The sequence below is a fragment of the Bos indicus genome, chromosome 25, assembly GCF_029378745.1.
Source record: "Bos indicus isolate NIAB-ARS_2022 breed Sahiwal x Tharparkar chromosome 25, NIAB-ARS_B.indTharparkar_mat_pri_1.0, whole genome shotgun sequence".
Taxonomy (NCBI): Eukaryota; Metazoa; Chordata; class Mammalia; order Artiodactyla; family Bovidae; genus Bos; species Bos indicus.
Window position 1 is genome coordinate 26,720,146 of NC_091784.1, and position 20,177 is coordinate 26,740,322.

Sequence of the window (20,177 nt, forward strand, 5' to 3'; positions counted from 1 at the left end):
AATTGTACAATTACAACGGGTGAATTTCTTAACAAGTGAATTCTATCTCAATAAAGTTGCTAAAATATATACAGAAATAAAAAATACTGGGTGACCAGAACTAAATTCTAATGAAGAGAAAGGACTTGGCTTAAGAGGAAATACAATAGGAGCTCAAAAAACAACTGCAGAATGGGGGGAACAACTGGATCCACCAAAACTGAACTCTTGAGAGCTGCACTACCTACCATCTCCTTGTGGGAAGGCTTAGTGACAGCTACAGACTACAGCTGCAGGCCCTGTGGGTTCAAACTGTGGCTACACTGCTTACCAACTCTAAGACCCTCAGCAAGTTATTCTTTGTGCCTCAGTTTGTTTATCTGTAAGATGGGGATGATAATAACACCTACCTCAGAGGGCTGTTATGAAGGATAAAGGGGTTCATCTTCATATAGTAAGCACTAGTAAATGTTCGCAAAATACAATAATGTCCTTTCACCTCAAAATAACAAAGTGGGCTTCTTGGGTGGGAAAGGGATGGATATGGGCCATTCCAGTGCTTTACCTGATGAAATGTGTACTTGAACAAAAGTGTCAAAAACTCCACCACAGGGAACTGGGAGTAGGACTCGATTCTCCTTAGGTGAACGCTCACAAAGAGCCGCAGAAAGTCAGTAAACTTCTCGATGTAGCTAGAGAAGACAAGAAGACAAAAGGCGACAGTGAGAAACGCAGTCACCTCCTTAGAGGAGAATTCAATTCAATCCAAATTTCTTCAGTACAAAACTATACAGATTTATAACATATTTTCAGTTAAAAATATAAAGGCCTGCAACAATTACCTACAGGTCAGGCAACCCTCCATTCCATTACCACCTGAAACACAGCAGAAAAGCAACTTTAATCCTCAGACACCATCTACTAAGGCATCTTATAAGCTAGCATCCTCACATTTGCTAACTCAGTGTGATGACCCAATTAAAGGGAAAGGAAATGGTACTGAAAGGTCGACGGGTGGATCTGCTGTCATTTCAATGTGGCACGTCTGGAGGGCTGGTTTTCTTTGCTAAGAGGCCAAAATATTAGAACAAATGTGCTAAAAACCCCAAAACAAAGCAAGGCTATACAAAAGGCATGGCATCCAGGTAAGATCTATTCAAGCTTGCAACCGAATGTTCGTGTTTCTCCCCACCCTCTAGCTCTAGTGCTAATTAAACATAGCACATCCCAATCCACTCTAAAAAATTTCACAAGTAAGGGAGGAGGGCTGTTCGAGCTGGACAAGACTCAGGGACAATTTAGTGATGCTTCATATTACAGATGAGGCCCAGAGAGACAAAGTGACTGGCCCAAGGTCACTCAGCCAGCTCATGGAAGAATGGGACCACCATCCACTCCCAATCCAGTGCTCTTTTCTTTTCACATCACAGGGAGTTCCCATTTCATGTGTATTCAAAAATCATTTCACAGAGGAGTGTGGGTCACAGCTGTAAGGATAAGAGATGTCTGTTATTAAATACACAGCACGTCATCACTCTCACATTTCAGAAACTGTCATTATAAGCCCCTCAATACCAAAAGGTGATTAGAAAATGAGATGGGTGTACCTCCATAAATCACATTTCAGAGACTGATTAAAAAAAGGTAAACCTGGCCTTAGCCAAAAATTATGTTGGCTAAAAGCAATTCTGAAAGTCCTAACTGCAAGAAGCTGGCTTTTTTGTTTAAAGCAAAGATATATTAGATAATAAAGGGGAAGAAGACTAGTCCTGAGAAGAGCAAAACTGGCCCATCAATAAACGTCCCAAATTGCTTCTGGGACCTAGCACCTGAGGGTGACCAATCTGTCTGTGTGGCCGCCACACACAGGCAAGTTTATCTGAAGCTTTAAAAAAAAAATTACTTTGTTTGATAAGGATCATGGGGCCAAACACTTAAAAAACAGTAAGGCACCAATCAACTGTTCTTAGAGATGGGAAAGTACAAAAGAACTTCTCTCTGAAGCCTTCAATCACTCAGACTCAAGAGCAGGAACTCTTCATTCCTTGCTCTGCTTATTACATTTTGACGTGGTTATTCAAAGCTGTCAACCATTTTACTGCTCTTCAGGAAGCTGTACTCAATTCCCTACCACCCATAAAAGAAGAAAGAAAAGTCATAGGTCATGTAACACACAATCTCATTTTATTTTCATCTCCAACTCAATTTTTAAAAAGAATACAGGCAAGACTGTTTGGCAGCTGACACTCAGATTTTATTTCACCTCATTTTCTTTCCCTTGCCCACCTTCTGGTACAGGTGCCAATGAGCAGTAGAAAGTTAGGGAAAAAAGCAGGAGAACAGAGGCAAGAAACCTGGGGTTAAGTAGCTCCTAAACAACTGAGAAAGGACTTAGCTGTTTAGAATTAGGGGGAAGGGACCCAAGAGCCAGGAAGCAAGCACACAGTATTGTTCATGTCACCTTTCTGCTTCCAGGCACCTCTCAGCTTTCACAGGGCAAGAGGAAGCACAGGATTAAAATATAAAACCAAGAGCACAAAAGTTACATGTGACAAAATCAGTATACATCATCCATGATGACATTTTTATACCACCCAAATGTAAGCCGTAACAGACATTAGACTAAAAGTAAAAGTCAAAACAACTGATATCTGTTTGATGGCTGGTGTAAGCTGCTAGGTTAACTGTTAAGTTTTTTCAACCATATGAAGATACAGCCTTACTTAACCAAAGCTACAAAGGATATAAACATATACAGTTGTGTGTTTGAAAGCTGATACCTTTGAATTCAGATAGAAAGCCATTATCAAATAATGCAAAATAAACCCACATATTACCATATCAGATTATGAGTTCCTTTGTGAATATATGAAGAAACTTTCACAGAAAGCTTGTTCATGATGAACCAAACCAAAATAATCTTACATACCAATTTTTTTCAACTTTAGAAAAACTTGTGAAACTTGCTAAATTTAAAAAGGACTAGAACTGTCTTGACTTTAGGCACTTGACTTTATATCCCACTGCTTACTCTAAGGAAAAGGAAATGGCTTAACTCTGCATAGCTTAACAACAAAAACAAACCACGGAAAATTAATTGAAATACTAATGACTTTTGCTCCCAGGCAATCTAGAAATATTTACTAATTCAATACAATTTATTTGCTTGAAACTTTCTGAATGGTCAACAAAATGTTCTTGATATATACGCTTCCAATCTTCCCTTGTTTTTACACAGCAGTAGCATCACATTAATGAACACTGTAACATTCATAAATGTTATCATCTCTAACGGAAATAAACAATGAGACTGTGCCTCAGCTCACTGTGGAGTCATCTGAGTTCTTAACAAAGACAGGTGAAGTGACTTTAGGCTGCTTTCAAGAGGACAGTAACCAAGAAACACAGATGTCTGCCCACAGGAACATCCCCCTCTCTTCTGAGGAAACCTTGCCAGCGGTGTAAACTTACAATTGTGACAACATCCCTATACACTGCACGACGTTCATTTGGGAAAAGTCAAACAGTGAGAACCAACAAGCAACACCAAGCGAGGAAAGGCGAGTGTAACTCCTGTACCTCCACGGGCCTCCTCTCCTGTGCTTGGCTCTGCCGGAGCAGCGGTCCCCGCTCCTGCACCACCTCAGACCTGCAGGCAAAGAGTGAGGAAGAGGGCGGACGAGGGAGGAAGGGAGGACAGGAGATGGACGGGCAAAGAAGACAACCAACCTGTACAATGTACAATCGCTTTTCCTCCTCAACTTATTTCCCTTAACCACCCGAGCCCTTGCGGCTAAGCTCAGACTTACTGGTACATACCTACCTCTCCATTCCTCACCAGGAGCCCCAGATTCTGAAACCAAAGAGGATTACGGACACTATGCAGCACAACGTGATCAACAGTCAAGGCCTGTTCTTGGGGCACAGCCGAAGCCACACCTGTTGTCATTACCTCTCATCGAGTTCTTCTAGCCTGCTCTTCACTGTGTGGGCATTGTTATCCTTGGTGATTTTCTGAAGGAGGTAGAAAGTCTGCTGGAACATACGCAGTAAGTACTCCTCAAATTCCATAGGCACACAGTTCTTGGACATGAGTTCATTGATGCAGGACATGGCCAGGACCCCCAGCCGGCCTCGCTCTTGACCCAACACACAGTTCTGGCTGCTGCCGTTAACTGATGCCATCTTTCTGGCCCGGATGTCACAGCCAAAGCGCGCAAAGTGGAAGATGGTGGTAAGGAGGGATGGGGTGATGCTGGCAGACAGAGGAATCCAACTGAAGAGATGGGCCAGGCACTCCAAGGCCAGGGAACAGATATACTCACTCTCCGCATCAAGAATGGGGATTGGCTGATTCAACAGTTTGGCTGAGCTAGGACTCTGCAACAGGTTACTCAGTAAGTCACCTGAAATACAAAAGACTTTAAGATACACGCCATCAAATCTCTTACAAACCAACTTAAGAAAGAATTCTCCTTAAAAAACAAAAAAACAAAGCATTAGTACAAAGCAGAAGTTCTCAAAGTTTGGTCCGGGGACCCCTAAGAGTCCCCAGGAACTCCCTTTGGGGGTTCACAAATTCACAGTATTTTTAAAAGAATGCTATTTTCCCCTCTCATTTTTATTATCTCTCAAGTGTAAAACAGAGCTCTCCAGAGGCTACATTCCACTAGCAAGAAAAAGCAAAATCTATCTATTATTAAGCTATATGTTAGAGATTTACAAACTATAAAATAACTCCACTCTAAGTAAAAATTTCTGATCGCTTTGGAAAGTTATTTTTTCATTAAGATATATTATTTGTTTATATGTACTGAGTTCAGTACAGTTACTTTTAAAAGAATTAATATGTAAATCGACTATATTCCAATAAAAAAAGAATGCAGGGGACATGGGTTCAAGCCCTGATCAGGAAACTAAAATACCCCATGCCTCGGGGCAACTCAGGCTACATAACCACAAACAAATAACCCGAGGGCCACAACTGCTGAGCCCGTGAACTCTAGAGCCCATGCTCCACAACCAGAGAAGCCCTCGTGCCACAACAAAAAACACTCATGCACGGCAACCAGAGACCCTACTCCCTCTCACCACAACCAGAGAAAGCCTGTGACCCACAATGGAGAGCCGTCATAAAATCTTATAATGTTCTGAAATGTGCACAAATATAACAGTAGTACTATTACAACAATACACTATAAAACCAAGATGAATTTATATATAATGACACCTCCCAAAAAAGGATTAGTAAATATTTCTAAATTTTCTCAGTTTTGATATCAATAGATAAAACTCATAAAGCTCTTTGAGGACCTCAATAATCCTTAAGAGTACAGAAGCTGAGGGTGGGTCAAACAGGCTGAGAGCAGTAAAAAGGTACAAACTTCCAGCTGTAAGATAAATAAGCCCTGGGGAGGGGATGTGATGTACAGTATGGTGACTATAGTTTACAATACTATATTCTATATTTGAATGCTGCTGAGAGTATAAAGTAAGTTTTCATCCCAAGAAAAGTATTTGTAACTATGTGTGGTAATGGGTGTTAATAGATTTACTGTTGATAGATCAGAATGTGGTGATCATTCTGCAAAATATATACAAATTATTATGTTATGCACCTAAAACTAACACTAACAGTGTTACATGTCAGTTATATTAAACATCTCAATTTAAAAAGAGAGAGAATAAACAGGCCCGAGGACCAAAAATTTAAAACAACTGGGCTAGTCAAGGTGAGGTCTGTGGACCTGCATCAACATAACCTGGGAGCTTGATACCAAGATGCCAATGATGGTTATGATACCATCAGAGACACCAATGATCAGGCGCCACCCACTCCCACTGAGCCAGAACCTAGGAGGGTGAGGAAGCTGTGCTTGTACCAGCTCTCCAGGTGATTCTTATGCTTGCTTACTAGTTTTGAGGAGCACTGAACTAAACACCAAAGGAAATCACACAAAATGAAATTGGGGGTGGAGAGATGCCTATAAAACGATTTTAGAAAAGACAAAAAAAAAAGACATTCAGTAACTATAACAAGAAGTCTTCCTGAAATAAAGATGAGACTTTATAAAATAAAAAGGCTTATTCTACCCCAAGAAAAAAAGTAAGGAGTAAACAATACAAAAACTTTAGGAATAAAGAAGGAATGAAGGCAACAAAACGCATACACAAGGAAGAAAGCCCTGAATCCAGATTCACAGCAACATTCAAAGCCAAAAGCAGAGGCGCACCGTCGCAAGTTCTGGGCCAAAGAGTGACTTAAGCCCAAAGGTCTCCTTTCAAACATGCAAAAATTCAAATAATATATTGACAAATTCTTAGGGAGAATAATGAACAAAGAAACCACGTAAATAAAGAGATAAACAAAAATGAAGAATTATGGAATGGAGAAGCTGTGGCAAAGGGAGTACTGGATTAAATATAGAATCAAGACTACACAAATGGAAGAATTATAGAAGGCTGTGCTAGCTAACTTTCTTGTCTTTCACAAGCATTAAGTCAAAATATATGGACTAAAATTAAAACATGTAGTCAGAAATTTGTTTTCATAATCTTTTTTTTCCTTATCCTTGGAGATATCTTTTACAAACTAATATTCCTTGTGGAAAAATGTCTCACAGTCAGCAATTACTTCCATTTAGTACTTTCTGTTAAATTCAAGTAAAACTAAAATTTAAAAGCCTTTATCAAAAAATAAAAATAGGACTTCCCTGGCGGTCCAGTGGTTGAGTATCCACCTGCCAATGCAAGGGACAAGGGTTTGACCCCTGGTCCCAGAAGACTCCACATGCCGCAAAGTAACTAAGCACGTGAGCCGCGACCACTGAAGCTTGTGCGCCTGGAGCTGTGCTCCGCAACGAGAGAGGCCACGAGAATGAGAAGCCCAAGCACCACGACGAGGTGAAGTTCGGGCATAACAATGAAGACCCAGCAGTCCAAAAATAAAAAATAAGTAACTTTTCTTTAAAAAAAATAAATAAATATATGTGTTATGATGCCATTTTGTCCTTTTATTCAGGACAAAATTATTTTATTTACTCTATCTTTATATCTATGTAGAAAGAGAGGTCTAAAATGATGCTATATCTGGAAGGTGGAATACTGGATAAATTTTTACATTTTAAATATTTTTTTACCTTAGCAGCAGTTTTCATATTTTGGGGTCTTAGAAGTCTTTACACTCTTAAAAATCATTGAAGACACCAAAAACATGTTTATATTGGTTATTTCTATTGATATTTGTCATTAGAAATTAAAACTGGAAATTTTTCAAATATTTAATTCATTTAATAATAATTAAGCCTATTTACCTGTTATCATAAATAACGTTTTTAAACAAAAAAGATTATATTTTGCCCTATAAAACGTTAACGTGAAAAATAGCACTGTTTTTACATTTTTGGAACTCTCTTTACTCTGTGGCTTAAAAGAAAATGAGGCGCTTCCCTGGTGACTCAGATAGTAAAGAGTCTGCCTGCAATAAAGGAGATAAAAGTCTGACCCTGGGGAATGGCTACCCATTCCAGTATTCCTGACTGGAGAATTCCATGGACAGACGAACCTGGCAGGCTACAGTCCACTGGCTCGCAGACAGTCAGATACGACTGAGTGATTATCACACTTCTGAAAGAAGACAGCTAGATTCTCTCATCTGCTTTTTGTACTGTGTTGTTTTACTGACATATATGAAGAGAACCCAGCTTTACAGATAATAAAACTGAAAGAGAATGAAGTATTTTAGTGGCCTTTTCAGATAATGGCAGCTACTCTAATAATAAAATTTGAAAAGCACCGATTTCTTAAAGGTTAACTGCAATGCAAAATCTGAACGAACCTGTTTTTCAGTACACTCATAAGAGTGAGAATAAAAATGACAAACCATGTCTCAACAATTTTTATGAAAACATGGTTGACCTTTGGGACCCTGAAAGGGTTTGGGGGTGACCTCCACAGGTCCCCAGACCTACTGAGACCTGCCACCTTATATTAATGTTGGATTAATATGAACAGAGTAGTTAACCTTTCTCAGCCTCAATCTCCTCAGCCATTAAAATGAGGCTTTTGTGATTTATTAATAAGGACTTTAATTTCCACTGTTAAAACCAGATTAAACAGTTGTCCCCTGGCATCTATTCTGAAAGGTATTTGCTGGTTTCTGTTCTGAAAGAGCTGCATCCGATACCAGATGAGACTCATCGTGATCTCAGCTACCCAAGCTGATAATCAGAAGACCTGGCTTCAGAGAATAATGCAGAAGGATGTTCAAGAAGAATCTGCAAACATTTCAGTTTGTTACTGGATTAATTATTTTGATTGCTGTGGTGGCTATCCACCTGAGTCACACAACCTACTCCCTATCAATGACTATTTCTGGTATTACTTCTTTCATCATGGAACATGGAACATGGATCATGGAACAGCCGTTTATAAAAGATGCCAAAGTCAAAGGAAATCACCATTACCCAACTCTTAAAATTATCAGAGCATTTATCAACCAGGATCAAACTAAGGCTTTAGCAATAGAAGAACCAATCAGCATCACCTCAGTATGATCTTAAATTACACCCAGACATCTTTGGGACCCTGGGCCTTTTTTAAAGCCTCTTAAACCTTCTGGAAAAGAAATAAATTCTGGCTTTCAAAACAAAAAAGGCGGCCCTATTCTTCAGCTCAGAATTTTTCCAGAATGGAATTCCAGGGGGATTTAGAATAACTAAAACACAGATAATTTAGGCATTTCCCCCATGTTCCTCAGTTAGAGGCAGAGTTGAAACTAAAACCCAGGTCTAGCTAAAACTAAGGCTTTGGGCCTTAGTATTCCCAAAGCCTATGCTCCTTCCCAGAAGCCAGGTCAGGAAAGATTATGCAGCCAGGAAAAATGAACAGTCAGAAAACTAATGTTCAAATATAGAAAAGTATAGAAGATCTAAAGTCGTATGTAAAACAGTGTGTGTCCACCATGACCGAAACTACAGAAAAGATACCGGCACAAGGACGAAGACTGAACAGGATTATGCAAAGTAAACACAACCTACTGATAACGATACAGGACGATCTCTGATTTTTCTCCCCTCTCAAAACAAGTATCTTTTAATGTTGTTTCTCGGTAAAAATATTTTACTCAACTCTCAATCTTCAGGGGAATTTTAGTAAATCAAAGAAGAGTTTTTAACAAAACTGTTACTTGAATCCCAGTGTAGGAGTCACCACAGAACAGATACCCTGCTTCATGCTGCAGCATTTCCAAAGCAAAGCTAAGGCTTTACAAGCTACCTCCTTGATTATACAAAAACCTGTCAGTGACCTCCTCGTCCCTGAAATGGGCCAGGCACCAGCAGCAACAGGTACCCAGCCCCAAAGTAGTATGTGAGCTACTCTGGGGCATTTACTAACTTGGGAATACCTCAGACATGGTTGGAACACTTGTAAATGGGCTTTTATGAAAAGATCTCCTCAGCTTCTTCATTTTCTTCCTTACTGAAATTCCACGTTTTCTATTCCATTCTACCTTTTCTAGGTGTTTCTCAGCCTCAGCACTACTCACATCTGAGGTTGGCTAATTCTTTGTTGTTGTTCTATGTATTGTAGGATATTTACCAGCATCCCTGGCCTCTACTCACCAGATGCCAGTAATGCTCTTTTTCTTTTAAAAAAAAAAAAAAAATTTCTCCACAATGCCAAATATCCCCTGCAGGGCAAAACCACCCCAACTGAGAACCTCTGACCTAACTGTAGCCTCAGTCCAGTAAAATGAGGAGGAACTCTTTTCAAGAAACCTTTGGAAGGAGGAAACAAGATCATAAGAGTTGTGATAACAAGTCCCATTTTTCCTACAGGTGAGAAGATATGCAAGTGCATGAACCTGTGCAACTTGTAAAGAATTTGGGGGAAAAAAACAGGAAGGTATAAACTGCTCACAATCAATTCAGGCCCTCTAGGACACCTTTACCTAAAATCTTTCCATCGACAGCATATGTACAGGTCTATATTTAAAACTGGGCTTCCCAGGTGGCTCCAGTGGTAAAAAACACGTCTGCCAATGCAGAAGACAAATGAGATCTGGCTTCAATCCCTGGGTCAGGAAGATGCCCTGGAGGAGGGCATGGCAACCCACTCCATTATTCTTGCCTGGAGAATCCCCATAGACAGAGGAGCCTGGTGGGCTAGAGTCCATAGGGTCGCACAGAGTCAGACACGACCGAAGCAACTTAGTCATGACTGAACGCACGTATTTAAAACTAAACACCATGTGGGCAAGGACAATATGGCCCCTTAATTTTTACTACAGAACAATCAAAGCTAGTTCAAAACTACAGTATTTATGTAATTCCATTTTGGCCACTTCTTCCCCACCCCCAAGCGAGGACAAGAGGAGAGTAACTAAGGAAGAGGGCTGGGGCTGCACGAGTACAGAAGGAAGCTGAACCGCAGCATGCAGATAGGGCACACCCACCTCCCCTCCCTCGCTCCCCAGAGCACGTCGCTCTTCTACGAGCACATCCAAGGGCAGAGAAGGTAAACTGAGTAAGCGTCAGAGCCAGGACTCCACCCGGGAAGGAGGAGGCGGGCAGAAGTGCTGAACATTTGGTACTGAGACAGCAACTCAGGAGACAGTGCACCTCAACTTGGAATGATGGTTCACATCACTGCAACCCTCCACTGGTGATGTGACCTCTGGCAAGTTACCCCCCACCACCACTATGAACCCCAGCTTCCTTTTTAGTAAATGAGCTATAAAACCACCATTGACTTCACAGGATTATGGCCTGGTGAGGTGAGTTTAGGAGATGAGTCAACAATTTGGGGGAACTATTCTGAGAAATTCAGAAAAGGCAATGGCACCCCACTCCAGTACTCTTGTCTGGAAAATCCCATGGACGGAGGAGTCTGGTAGGCTGTGGTCCATGGGGCCGCCAAGAGTCGGACACGACTGAGCCACTTCACTTTCACTTTTCACTTTCATGCATTGGAGAAGGAAATGGCAACCCACTCTAGTGTTCTTGCCTGGAGAATCCCAGGGATGGGGCAGCCTGGTGGGCTGCCGTCTATGGGGTCGCACAGAGTCAGACACGACTGAAGCGACTTAGCAGCAGCAGCAGCAGCAGCATTCTGAGAAATTAACTACATATACTCGTCAAAACTTTTTCTACCTCCATACTGTTAAGAGTAGTTGTTGCAGGGACTAGTCCCTGGGTTTTATTCTTTCAAAATGATCAGACAGAAAATGGTATTACAAAAAAGTATATGAAAAAAGAGACCAAAAGCTCACAGGGCCAAGTCTGATGGGCAGTTGGGCAGGGCAGTGAAAGTCTGGCAGGGACTGCTCACAGAGTGTGTTTAGGAATTATCTGATCTACTCACTGGGCCCCACAGTTTCTCAGAAGGAATTTCCTCCATAAAACTGAACTAATAGTCAAGAGAGCTAAAGAATTTTCTAGAAGTTTTACCACTTAACTGGGTCTTAAGGGCACAAAGGCAGTTGAGCAAAACAGAAGTTGATTAAATCATCAGTATTGCCCAAACAGTGAAGCAAGACCTGATGACTTCACCTGCAACTGTCATAAAGAGAAAAAGAGTTAACAAGTGAACATGTAATTCTTTTCCCCTTGAAGAGGAAGTGTGCCAGCTTAAAAATTTACTTAACTCCTTGGTCCATCCTCCCACTAGTCTCAATTATTTTGCTTTGTCTCAAATACTACAATTCAAAACTTCAAAAACTGTAATAGTGCCTAAGAGGCAACTCTCAAAAAGTATGCATCATATTTTAAGGTTTTATTTATATGGAAATGTTAACTGAGTTCTTATTTCACCTAACCTCATAAACAAAACCTAGGCAAGCATTTATTATTTGTATTATCTAATATTACCCAACCTGACCTCCAGAAAATAAGTCTATCAAAGTATAAACTGAGTTAGCTCAGAACATGTACCTAAAGAAGTCAACTAAAACTCACAGCTTTTGGTACTGGAAAACAATCTCAGAAAAACAAGTTTTACTAAAGTAAACTGCTGCTATTCACTTAGCCATGACACTAAGCTAGCATTCAACCATCTAAAGAACTGACTTGAGCAAATTTCTATTGAAATGAGATTTTATTTTTTGCCACACCTCGAGGCTTATGGGATCTTACCAAGCAGGGGCTGAGCCTGGGTCCTCCGCAGTGAGAGCAGAGTCCTAACCACTGGACTGCCAGGGAATTCCCAAAAGGTCAAATTTTAAGATCAGCCAAATTGCAAGAGATTTCAAGGTATCTATTCATAAAATCAGATCTCTCCATCTTTGCAATTTCTTTAATCATTTAATATTTCAAAATATTAATCTGCTAAGTCACCTCAGATATCCACTTTGAAAATGAACGTTTGCCACCAAATAAAAATAAAATTCAATTTCTTATAGGCTTCTAATATCCTCTAGAACTCTGTAACAGTTTTTATCTAAGAAGTATGACAAAAGACTCTAACAGTTTTTAATCCAAGTATGATAAATAGAATTGGAATAAGTTAGTAAACTGTGAGCAGTCCTCAGAACTTCAATTACATTTTCAATTCAACCTCTATATATTTTCAATTCTACAGTAACTGCAAGAATTTCAACTTCCACATATTAACAACAGGCTACATGAAACCACTAGAGCTTAGAGCTGTCCAATTTCAACAGCCTATTTCCTTGAGGTAGAAGAGAAAGATGAGGAAACATTTCTCATTAGCCACATCAACCTTTACAGTAGAGGAAGAAGTGTGCACACTTCACAGGATGTACTCTACTTGAAAAGCATTTGTGATCACTTGGTGTAAACAGAAGCCGTTTAGAAACTAAAAGTTCCTGCTCAGACACAATTTCCTCTTTCCATCCATCCTTGAAAGGAGCCATTTTTAGGTGAACTGCACTCTGACTTTCGAAACAGATATTAATACTAGGGACAATACTAAGCCACCAATAAACTATTCAATGGGCACTGCAAATACATCCACACTGTATCAAATGAATCTGAACTGAAGTAAGGTGTGCTGATCTCTACACGCTGGACCCCAATCCATCCAGACCAACATGACTTTTCCCTGAGCCCATGGAGAAGAAAACACTTTACAGGCTCATGCCAGCTCCTTCAGGCTGCCACCCACTTCCTATGACCTGACCCCTGCAGGCCTGCAGAGCAGACCTGTCATGCCCACAGGTTCATACCAACCTCAGCAGGAACCACACAGCCAAGGAATTTAAGAAAAAGGAAAAAGAAAAGGCCAGGAGGGACAGCAGTCATAGTCTGAAGGTCCCATCTCCCTGATGGGCAAGGAAAAACAAACTATGTTGTTCAGAATATTATATTAGAAAGTACTTATAAGGAACTAAGAAGTAAGAAAGACAGCTACTCAGAGGACAAGGGCAGAGAGGCCAAAAATAGATTAAGGAAGAATCTACATCTGTATATGGCACAGATAAGCATTTGTTACCCTGTTGAGACCCCCAAACGCAGTTAAAAAGAGGAACACGTGTGTGCTGCAGACCATACCGCTTTCTCCTGAGGTCGGGGATGGTGGTGGGGTGGCAGCAGTCACGCTGTGTTTGTCCCAGACAGTCTCCAAGATACCTGCCAGGAAAGGAGACACTGAGTTGAACAGAGAAATAAAACTCAACATATAAAAGTCAGATTTAGAAAAATGATGTATTGATATCTCTGATCCAACATCAGTATTTAAAAATCTGTCCCTCTCTCCAGCTGCTTTTTCTGAACACCACCACTGGATATTCCAAACTCAAATGTATTTTCTCCCACAAAGCGACCACCAATCTTCTCAAGTTCCTCACCAGACGTAAGTGCCATCCCACGCAATCTCGGCATAGGCCTTTGCTCTCCAAATCTGGCCTCACCTGCACCCCACGCACAGGCTTCACCACGCTGCACTGTTAGCTGTTCCTTCATCATGTGACCTCCTTCTCAATCTCTGACCTGCTCTCCGCCTTCCAATCCAACCTGACCTTTCACCAGACTAACTGCTACCTATCTGTCAGAATTTCACTCAGCTGTCACCTCCTCCGGGAAGTCTTCCCTGCTCAGTTTTGCCTGCACATGAAACATGACTACCATAACTCTTACTCTTAACGCATTATCTTTCTCCGCTAGTAGCGCACACACTACAAGAGGGCAGGGACTATGTTTCAGCACTCTTTGTATCTCCTTACAGAACCTGGTACATAATAAGATCATAAAAGCTTTTGAAAACATTTTGTTCTCAAAACATTTAATATTACAACGTGGAAAACTTTGAACGTATCATGCTAAGTAAAAGAAGCCAGACATAAAAGATCATGTATTCTGATTCCATTTTTGTGAAAAGTCTAAATAGGAAAATCCATTGAGAGGTAACAGGGTCGGGGGTGACAAAACACTCTAGACAGCGCGCTAGTAGTGCAGCCTTGTGAGTCTGTTAAAAATCACTGAGCTGTTACACTTTAAAATGGTAGATTTTATGATACGTGAATGACATCTTGATTCAAAAACGTCAATGTCCACACAAGTAGGACACAGATATCAGACATGGTCCCTAACTTTAGAAAGTTAACATCTAATTGCGTGTGTCAATAAATATCCTTTCAGTGAATAAATGCTCTGAGGTCTGGGTTTCCTCCTAGAGATTTGGGGAAGGATGAGGGGGCAGGGGGCGGGGGGAGTGACAAGTTTAGTTTTTAATCAAGCACTCTGACAACCAATTTTAAGTGCCCACCACATGCTAACCACTTCTGTTAACACATGCCAAAAAAAAAAATAAAGTTCCTAGACATCCAAGAAGCAGCCTGGGTCAAAGAGCTAGAAATAAAACCCTTCCCTTCCCTACACTATTTTCTCCAGCAGCGTGGCTTGGCCTCACCGCCTGGCACAGCCCAGAGCCACAGGTGTCTCGGAACCCGCAGGTCCACCATAGCTCAGCAGGCATGGCCTTCACCCTGCTGCCCTCAAGACACCGGGGCTCCACTCTCTTCCTTGCCGTCCTCTCTCATTCTGCAGTTTGCTTTCTATTTGTTGTTACTCTTCGCTCATCATCACAAGGCTCTAGTACAACAGACCAGATGACAAAACAAACGCCATATACAGCTCCAACCTGGCGCACTGAGCTCCAACTCCACACCTGGGCTCACTTCCCTGCTCCGTATTTGAAATGTTCACATCTTCCTCCTCCAACTTCTAGTGATTTAAATTCAAATTGTCTTAAATAAAGTGCCTGCCACCTGCCTTACTTTTAATGCAGTCATCAGTATTTCAGTCACCTTCCCATGACCCGGTCTGTATCTCATTAATCACAGCTATCATCAAGTTCAAATAACCGGAGACTTTAAAAGGAAAATAAATTACAAACATTTTTTTTTAGTTCCTCCCATGTGCCAGACACTGGGCTGGGTGCTGGGACTACGGCATCACATTCTTTCTGTCTTCACGCTCCGTCTCGGTAATAGCTAAAGCTCAAGAACTCTGAGTTCCAGGGCCACACTCGGGCGTCTGCAGGCAGAACTCTGCCTCCTGGCGCCACCCAGCCACTCACCTGTCAGCAGCCCGAGCACCGTCTGCACCTGGTCCAGCAGGAGCTTCCGCAGCTCCTCCTTCCGAGCCACGCTGAGGTCCTCACGGGGACAAGCCAACTCTTCCGAAGTTGTCTTCAACATGATCAGCCCGAGGGGAGTTGTCACGGGGGACTGGATCAACTGCCAGGAAAAAGTCAGCTCTGAGCAGAGTGTCTGGCTAATTAAGGCACAAAGAAGGCTAACTAATGGTAAACCAGCTAAGTACAGTTGTTCCTTGGTATCCTCAGGGGGCTGGTTTCAGGACCCCTGTGGATACTAAGACAAAAAAAACAATCTTTCAGATGGTTTAATCAGAAGATGGTATAATGGTGAAGTTGATTCCAGAACCAGTTTGATCTTGTTTACTCATACCTGAAGAAATTTATCATCATTATCAGAAATGTCAGCAATGGAGCACCAATGGTTTTTGACATGGCTTTCATGCCTCTGACTGGTTGTCATGCAAGGATAAGCAGAGAATAAGACAACTGGAAAGAATTTTAAAGATCACTTAGTCCAATTCTCACATTTTACAAAGAAAGAAATGGAGTCTCACAAAAGTGGCAGGAGTTGCTAAAGTCAAGGTAATTTGGAACAAAAATCACCACCTCCTGGTTCAGTGTCCCTTCCACAAAGGGGTGTTTCGAAGCCATGAGGACTGCAACAGGTGAAAGGAGTCATTTATGAAGGGTGGGCAGAGGGAGGTAGTGGGGAAGAGAGGAAGACAGCTACCCTTTTGGAATCTCCATGAGCACCTGACCGAAAAGGGCTCTTCCAAATTCTCATTTACAATCATTAATTAAATCTCATGGGCAGACAGGTAATGTCTGTTCTTCATCAAAGGAAATGATCCTGCAGGCACTGTCTCGCGCCAGGGGTCATCCTCATTGCTGCCAACAAGACTCAGCTCTCTGTCTGCCTCACGTTCCATTGCTGCTTCACACAAGACACACCACTGACCAACCCACAAAGGCAACCGCTCAGACCCCCCCCTTCCGGGTCCTTTCCATCTCCGTGGACTTCCCGGCTCCCTCTTAGAGAACATGGAGAGTAACCACAAGTTCTTTCCAACTTGGAGAGAAGGCAAGTGTGTCAGAGAGCCAGCAAGCCTCTCGCCTCTTAAGCCCCAACTCCAGGCTCCTGCCTGCTGCCCTCCTCAGGTCTTTTGCACGGTTATTCCCTCTGCCTACAACACTGTTCCTGTTCCCTGGATGCCTACATGACTCCCTCCATCACCTCCACTCAGGTTTCTGCTCAGATGTCTGCTTCACAGAAACGGCTTTCAGGATTATCCCTCTAAATAATACCCCTGATATTTCCTCCTCTTCACCCGATATTTAGTTTGTGCACAATACTTTTATTAACTACCTGAAAGAAGTTATTTGCTTATTATTTGCTTATTGCTTACTGACACTTCCCCCTTGGGATTATAAACTCCATGAAGGTGGCTATTTGTTCACTACTATATCCCCCCATCGGAGAAGGCAATGGCACCCCACTCCAGTACTCTTGCCTGGAAAATCCCATGGATGGAGGAGCCTGGTAGGCTGCAGTCCATGGGGGTCACTAAGAGTCGGACATGACTGAACGACTTCCCTTTCATGCATTGGAGAAGGAAATGGCAACCCACTCCAGTGTTCTTGCCTGGAGAATCCCAGGGATGGGGGAGCCTGGTGGGCTGCCATCTCTGGGGTCGCACAGAGTCGGACATGACTGAAGCGACTTAGCAGCAGCAGCAGCATATCCCCCCATGACGTGCTTAGTTATTCGTATTGATACGTGGCTGGTATTCAGAAAACAGTTTACTAAATGCATGCATCTGGATGTTCCTAGTGGTCCAGTGGTTAATAATCTGCCTGCCAACGCAGAGGACACAGGTTCGATTCCTGTTTCGGGAAGATTCCCACATGCTGTGGGGCAACTAAGCCCATGTGCCACAACTACAGAAGCCCAAACAGCCTAGAGCCCGTGCTCGGTAATAAGAGAAGCCACGGCAATGAGGAGCCCACACATCGTCACCTAGAGAGAAGGCCTCACTCACTGCAACCAGAGAAAGCCTACATGCAGCAACAAAGACCAAAAATAAAACGTTAAATGCTAATCTCAGAAAAAAAATTTTAACCGATGCATGAATTTTCTTTACAATATCAATGCAATAAATCTCTAGACACATGAATCACCATACAAAACAAAATAGTACTGAGTGAAGAACTGCTGTGCCACTTTGAGAGGCAATCTGAGAAAAGCAAGATGGATGCTGCTGCTGTTTTTTTTAATTGCTGTATCATTCAAATGGTTTGTAGGGAGAAGCAGTCAAACATTAGAAAGTGCTACTGTTCAGGAAAATTCTGAACCTGTAGTCACTGAGACTATAACCAATTTTCAAAGACTGTTATTGCTATAATCTGTACATGATACCCATTTTCTGCACACCCAAGACTGCCTCAATAATATAAAAACACTTCCAACTTTATCACAGGAGTCAAAGAATGAAAGCATCTCCCCCTTGGCTTTTAGGGCCCATCTATTCCCTGATGATTTCCAAATCCTGAACCCAGATCCACATTTCCTAATGTCTCACTTGATGGACGCAGAAGCAACATACAAATCTTAAATGTATTCTCTGCGAAACTGAACACACCATCTTCTACCCAAACCCATTTCCTCCTCCTCCATCCCTGGCCTGGAAAATCTACCATCTGAGCCAGAAACCTGGAAGGCAGTCTAGCTTCCTCCTACCCCCATCCTCACAACCCAGTCCCTGCCCAAAGCCTCGTGATTCCACCTCCTCCGCTCCCCACCAAGGTTCACCAGGCAAGCCCCAGCTCGGCTGAGGCCCCTCAGTTCACTCGATGTCTCCAGCAGCAGCCTTCCTAGCCTCCATTCCTACCTCGCCCTTCTGCCACCCAGAGTTCACACTGTTGCTAGAACCGTCACTCCAGCATAAAACTGTGACCACATTGTCTCCCTTTTCCAAACTTTTCCTCAGTCCTCAAGAAAGGACTGTGAATCAAACACCGATGCCCTCTGCGAGAGCAAGGCCCTTCCTGCCCTGGCCCTGCCCATCAGCCCAGCCTCTAATTCTACCACTTCACCACCTCGCATCACCAGCAACACTGGAAACTCAACACTCAGTTCCATGAGTCTAAATGCCGTGTCACCACCACACTCTGCATACTCCACTGCTGTCGTTACATATTGTGGGGTAATTATTACTTGCACAGCAATCTTCCCACTAAACTATAACTTCATCCTGGCACCCAACACCTAGAGCGGCACCCAACAGGGCTTCCAATATTTGCTGGACAAAATTTCACGAGAGGTTAGCACAGCAATTGGGGCTCCCCATCCCCCACCTTTTCCACTGCACCAATGTACAACCCATCTGGAGAACAAAGCTTAAGGGAATGAGCTAATCAATCCCACAGAGCCCTCACCACTGCAGGTCTAAAAAAGTCTTAAAATGCCTCTTCCAGACAGAAACGAATCACTCCTACAAACAAATTATTTGCAAGATCAAGTTTCCCTAAGTATCTCCTTACCTGTAAAATGTTAGTAAAAAAGTCATGGTAGAACATGGGCCAATCTTGACGGCCAATGTCAACAATCACTTTGCAGAGCTTATTCCGGATGAAGTAAGGTAAGGTTTTGTGGTGAGCCAAGAGGAGTTTGGGCAGGCAGCTACGGATTTCCATCTTATCCTGAGATGGGACCCCAAGCCACATTTTATTGATCAGGTTCTGAAAAACAAGCACACGTCTTTTAAGTTAACAATCTACTGCTGGCTAAGTGGGAAAGAATCCACCTGCCAATGCAGGAGACGCAAGTTCAATCCCTGGGTCGGGAAGATCCCCTGGAGCCAGAAACGGCAACCTACTCAAGTATTCTTGCCTGGGAAATCCCACGGAAAGAGGAACCTGACAGGCTACACTCCATGGGGTCGCAAGAGTTGGACACGACTCAGCAACTAACACAGAACAAACTGACTTTCATCCCACAGCAGCTGTCTCCCTCAAACAAGAAACTCGGCTTTCAAACAAAGGCTTGGAGCAATTTGGCAATGACAATAATAAAATATTCAAATTCTATGATACAACAACTTCATTTCTGGGAAAACTGGCAACATAATCTAATGGAAACAAAAAAGGGCAGGTACAAAAACTTTCGATTACACTGTTGTCTCTGTTAAAACCAACGGCAGAAACAACCGTAGCGTGGGGCAGGAGAGCAGTTTGGTGAGTAAAGGCGCGATCGCTTACAGGAACATCACATAAAGCAAGTGCAGGGAGGGAGGGGCCAGTGCACGTGGATGAGCGATGTGATCTATAACTACATTTTTTTTAAAAAGTATGCACTGGAAGACAATGATTGGAAGAGAGTCGACATAAATGAAGATTTCTGTGGTTGGGAGGGTATAATGGTAACATTCCTCCTCCCAAACTGCTTTTCTTTCATTATCTCTTTTAAATAATAACAGGGAAGAGAAAATTATATGTTACGACAGAAGACCTCCCAACCTTACCCCATCTTACCTTCTGGAGTCAAGGAGAGAGAATCCTGACAAAGGCAGCACATGGGAAGAAGTCCCTGCGCTTATTCCCCAACCATGTACACATCAAAAGTGAAGTCCAGCGCCAAGGAC

General features: G+C 42.4%; 1 protein-coding gene across 2 annotated transcripts in view; it reads right to left on the reverse strand.

Moving 5' to 3' along the window:
* XPO6 (exportin 6) overlaps positions 1-20,177 on the reverse strand; it is a 106,636-nt gene that overhangs the window by 46,992 nt on the left and 39,467 nt on the right. For both annotated transcript variants that reach the window (XM_070779849.1, XM_019987845.2), the window contains exons 4-8: positions 19,078-19,275; positions 15,517-15,676; positions 13,491-13,568; positions 3,932-4,385; positions 545-671 (exon numbers count right to left, since the gene is read on the reverse strand). In XM_070779849.1, the coding sequence (XP_070635950.1) occupies positions 545-671; positions 3,932-4,385; positions 13,491-13,568; positions 15,517-15,676; positions 19,078-19,275 (1,017 nt within the window). The remainder of the gene's footprint in view (positions 1-544; positions 672-3,931; positions 4,386-13,490; positions 13,569-15,516; positions 15,677-19,077; positions 19,276-20,177) is intronic.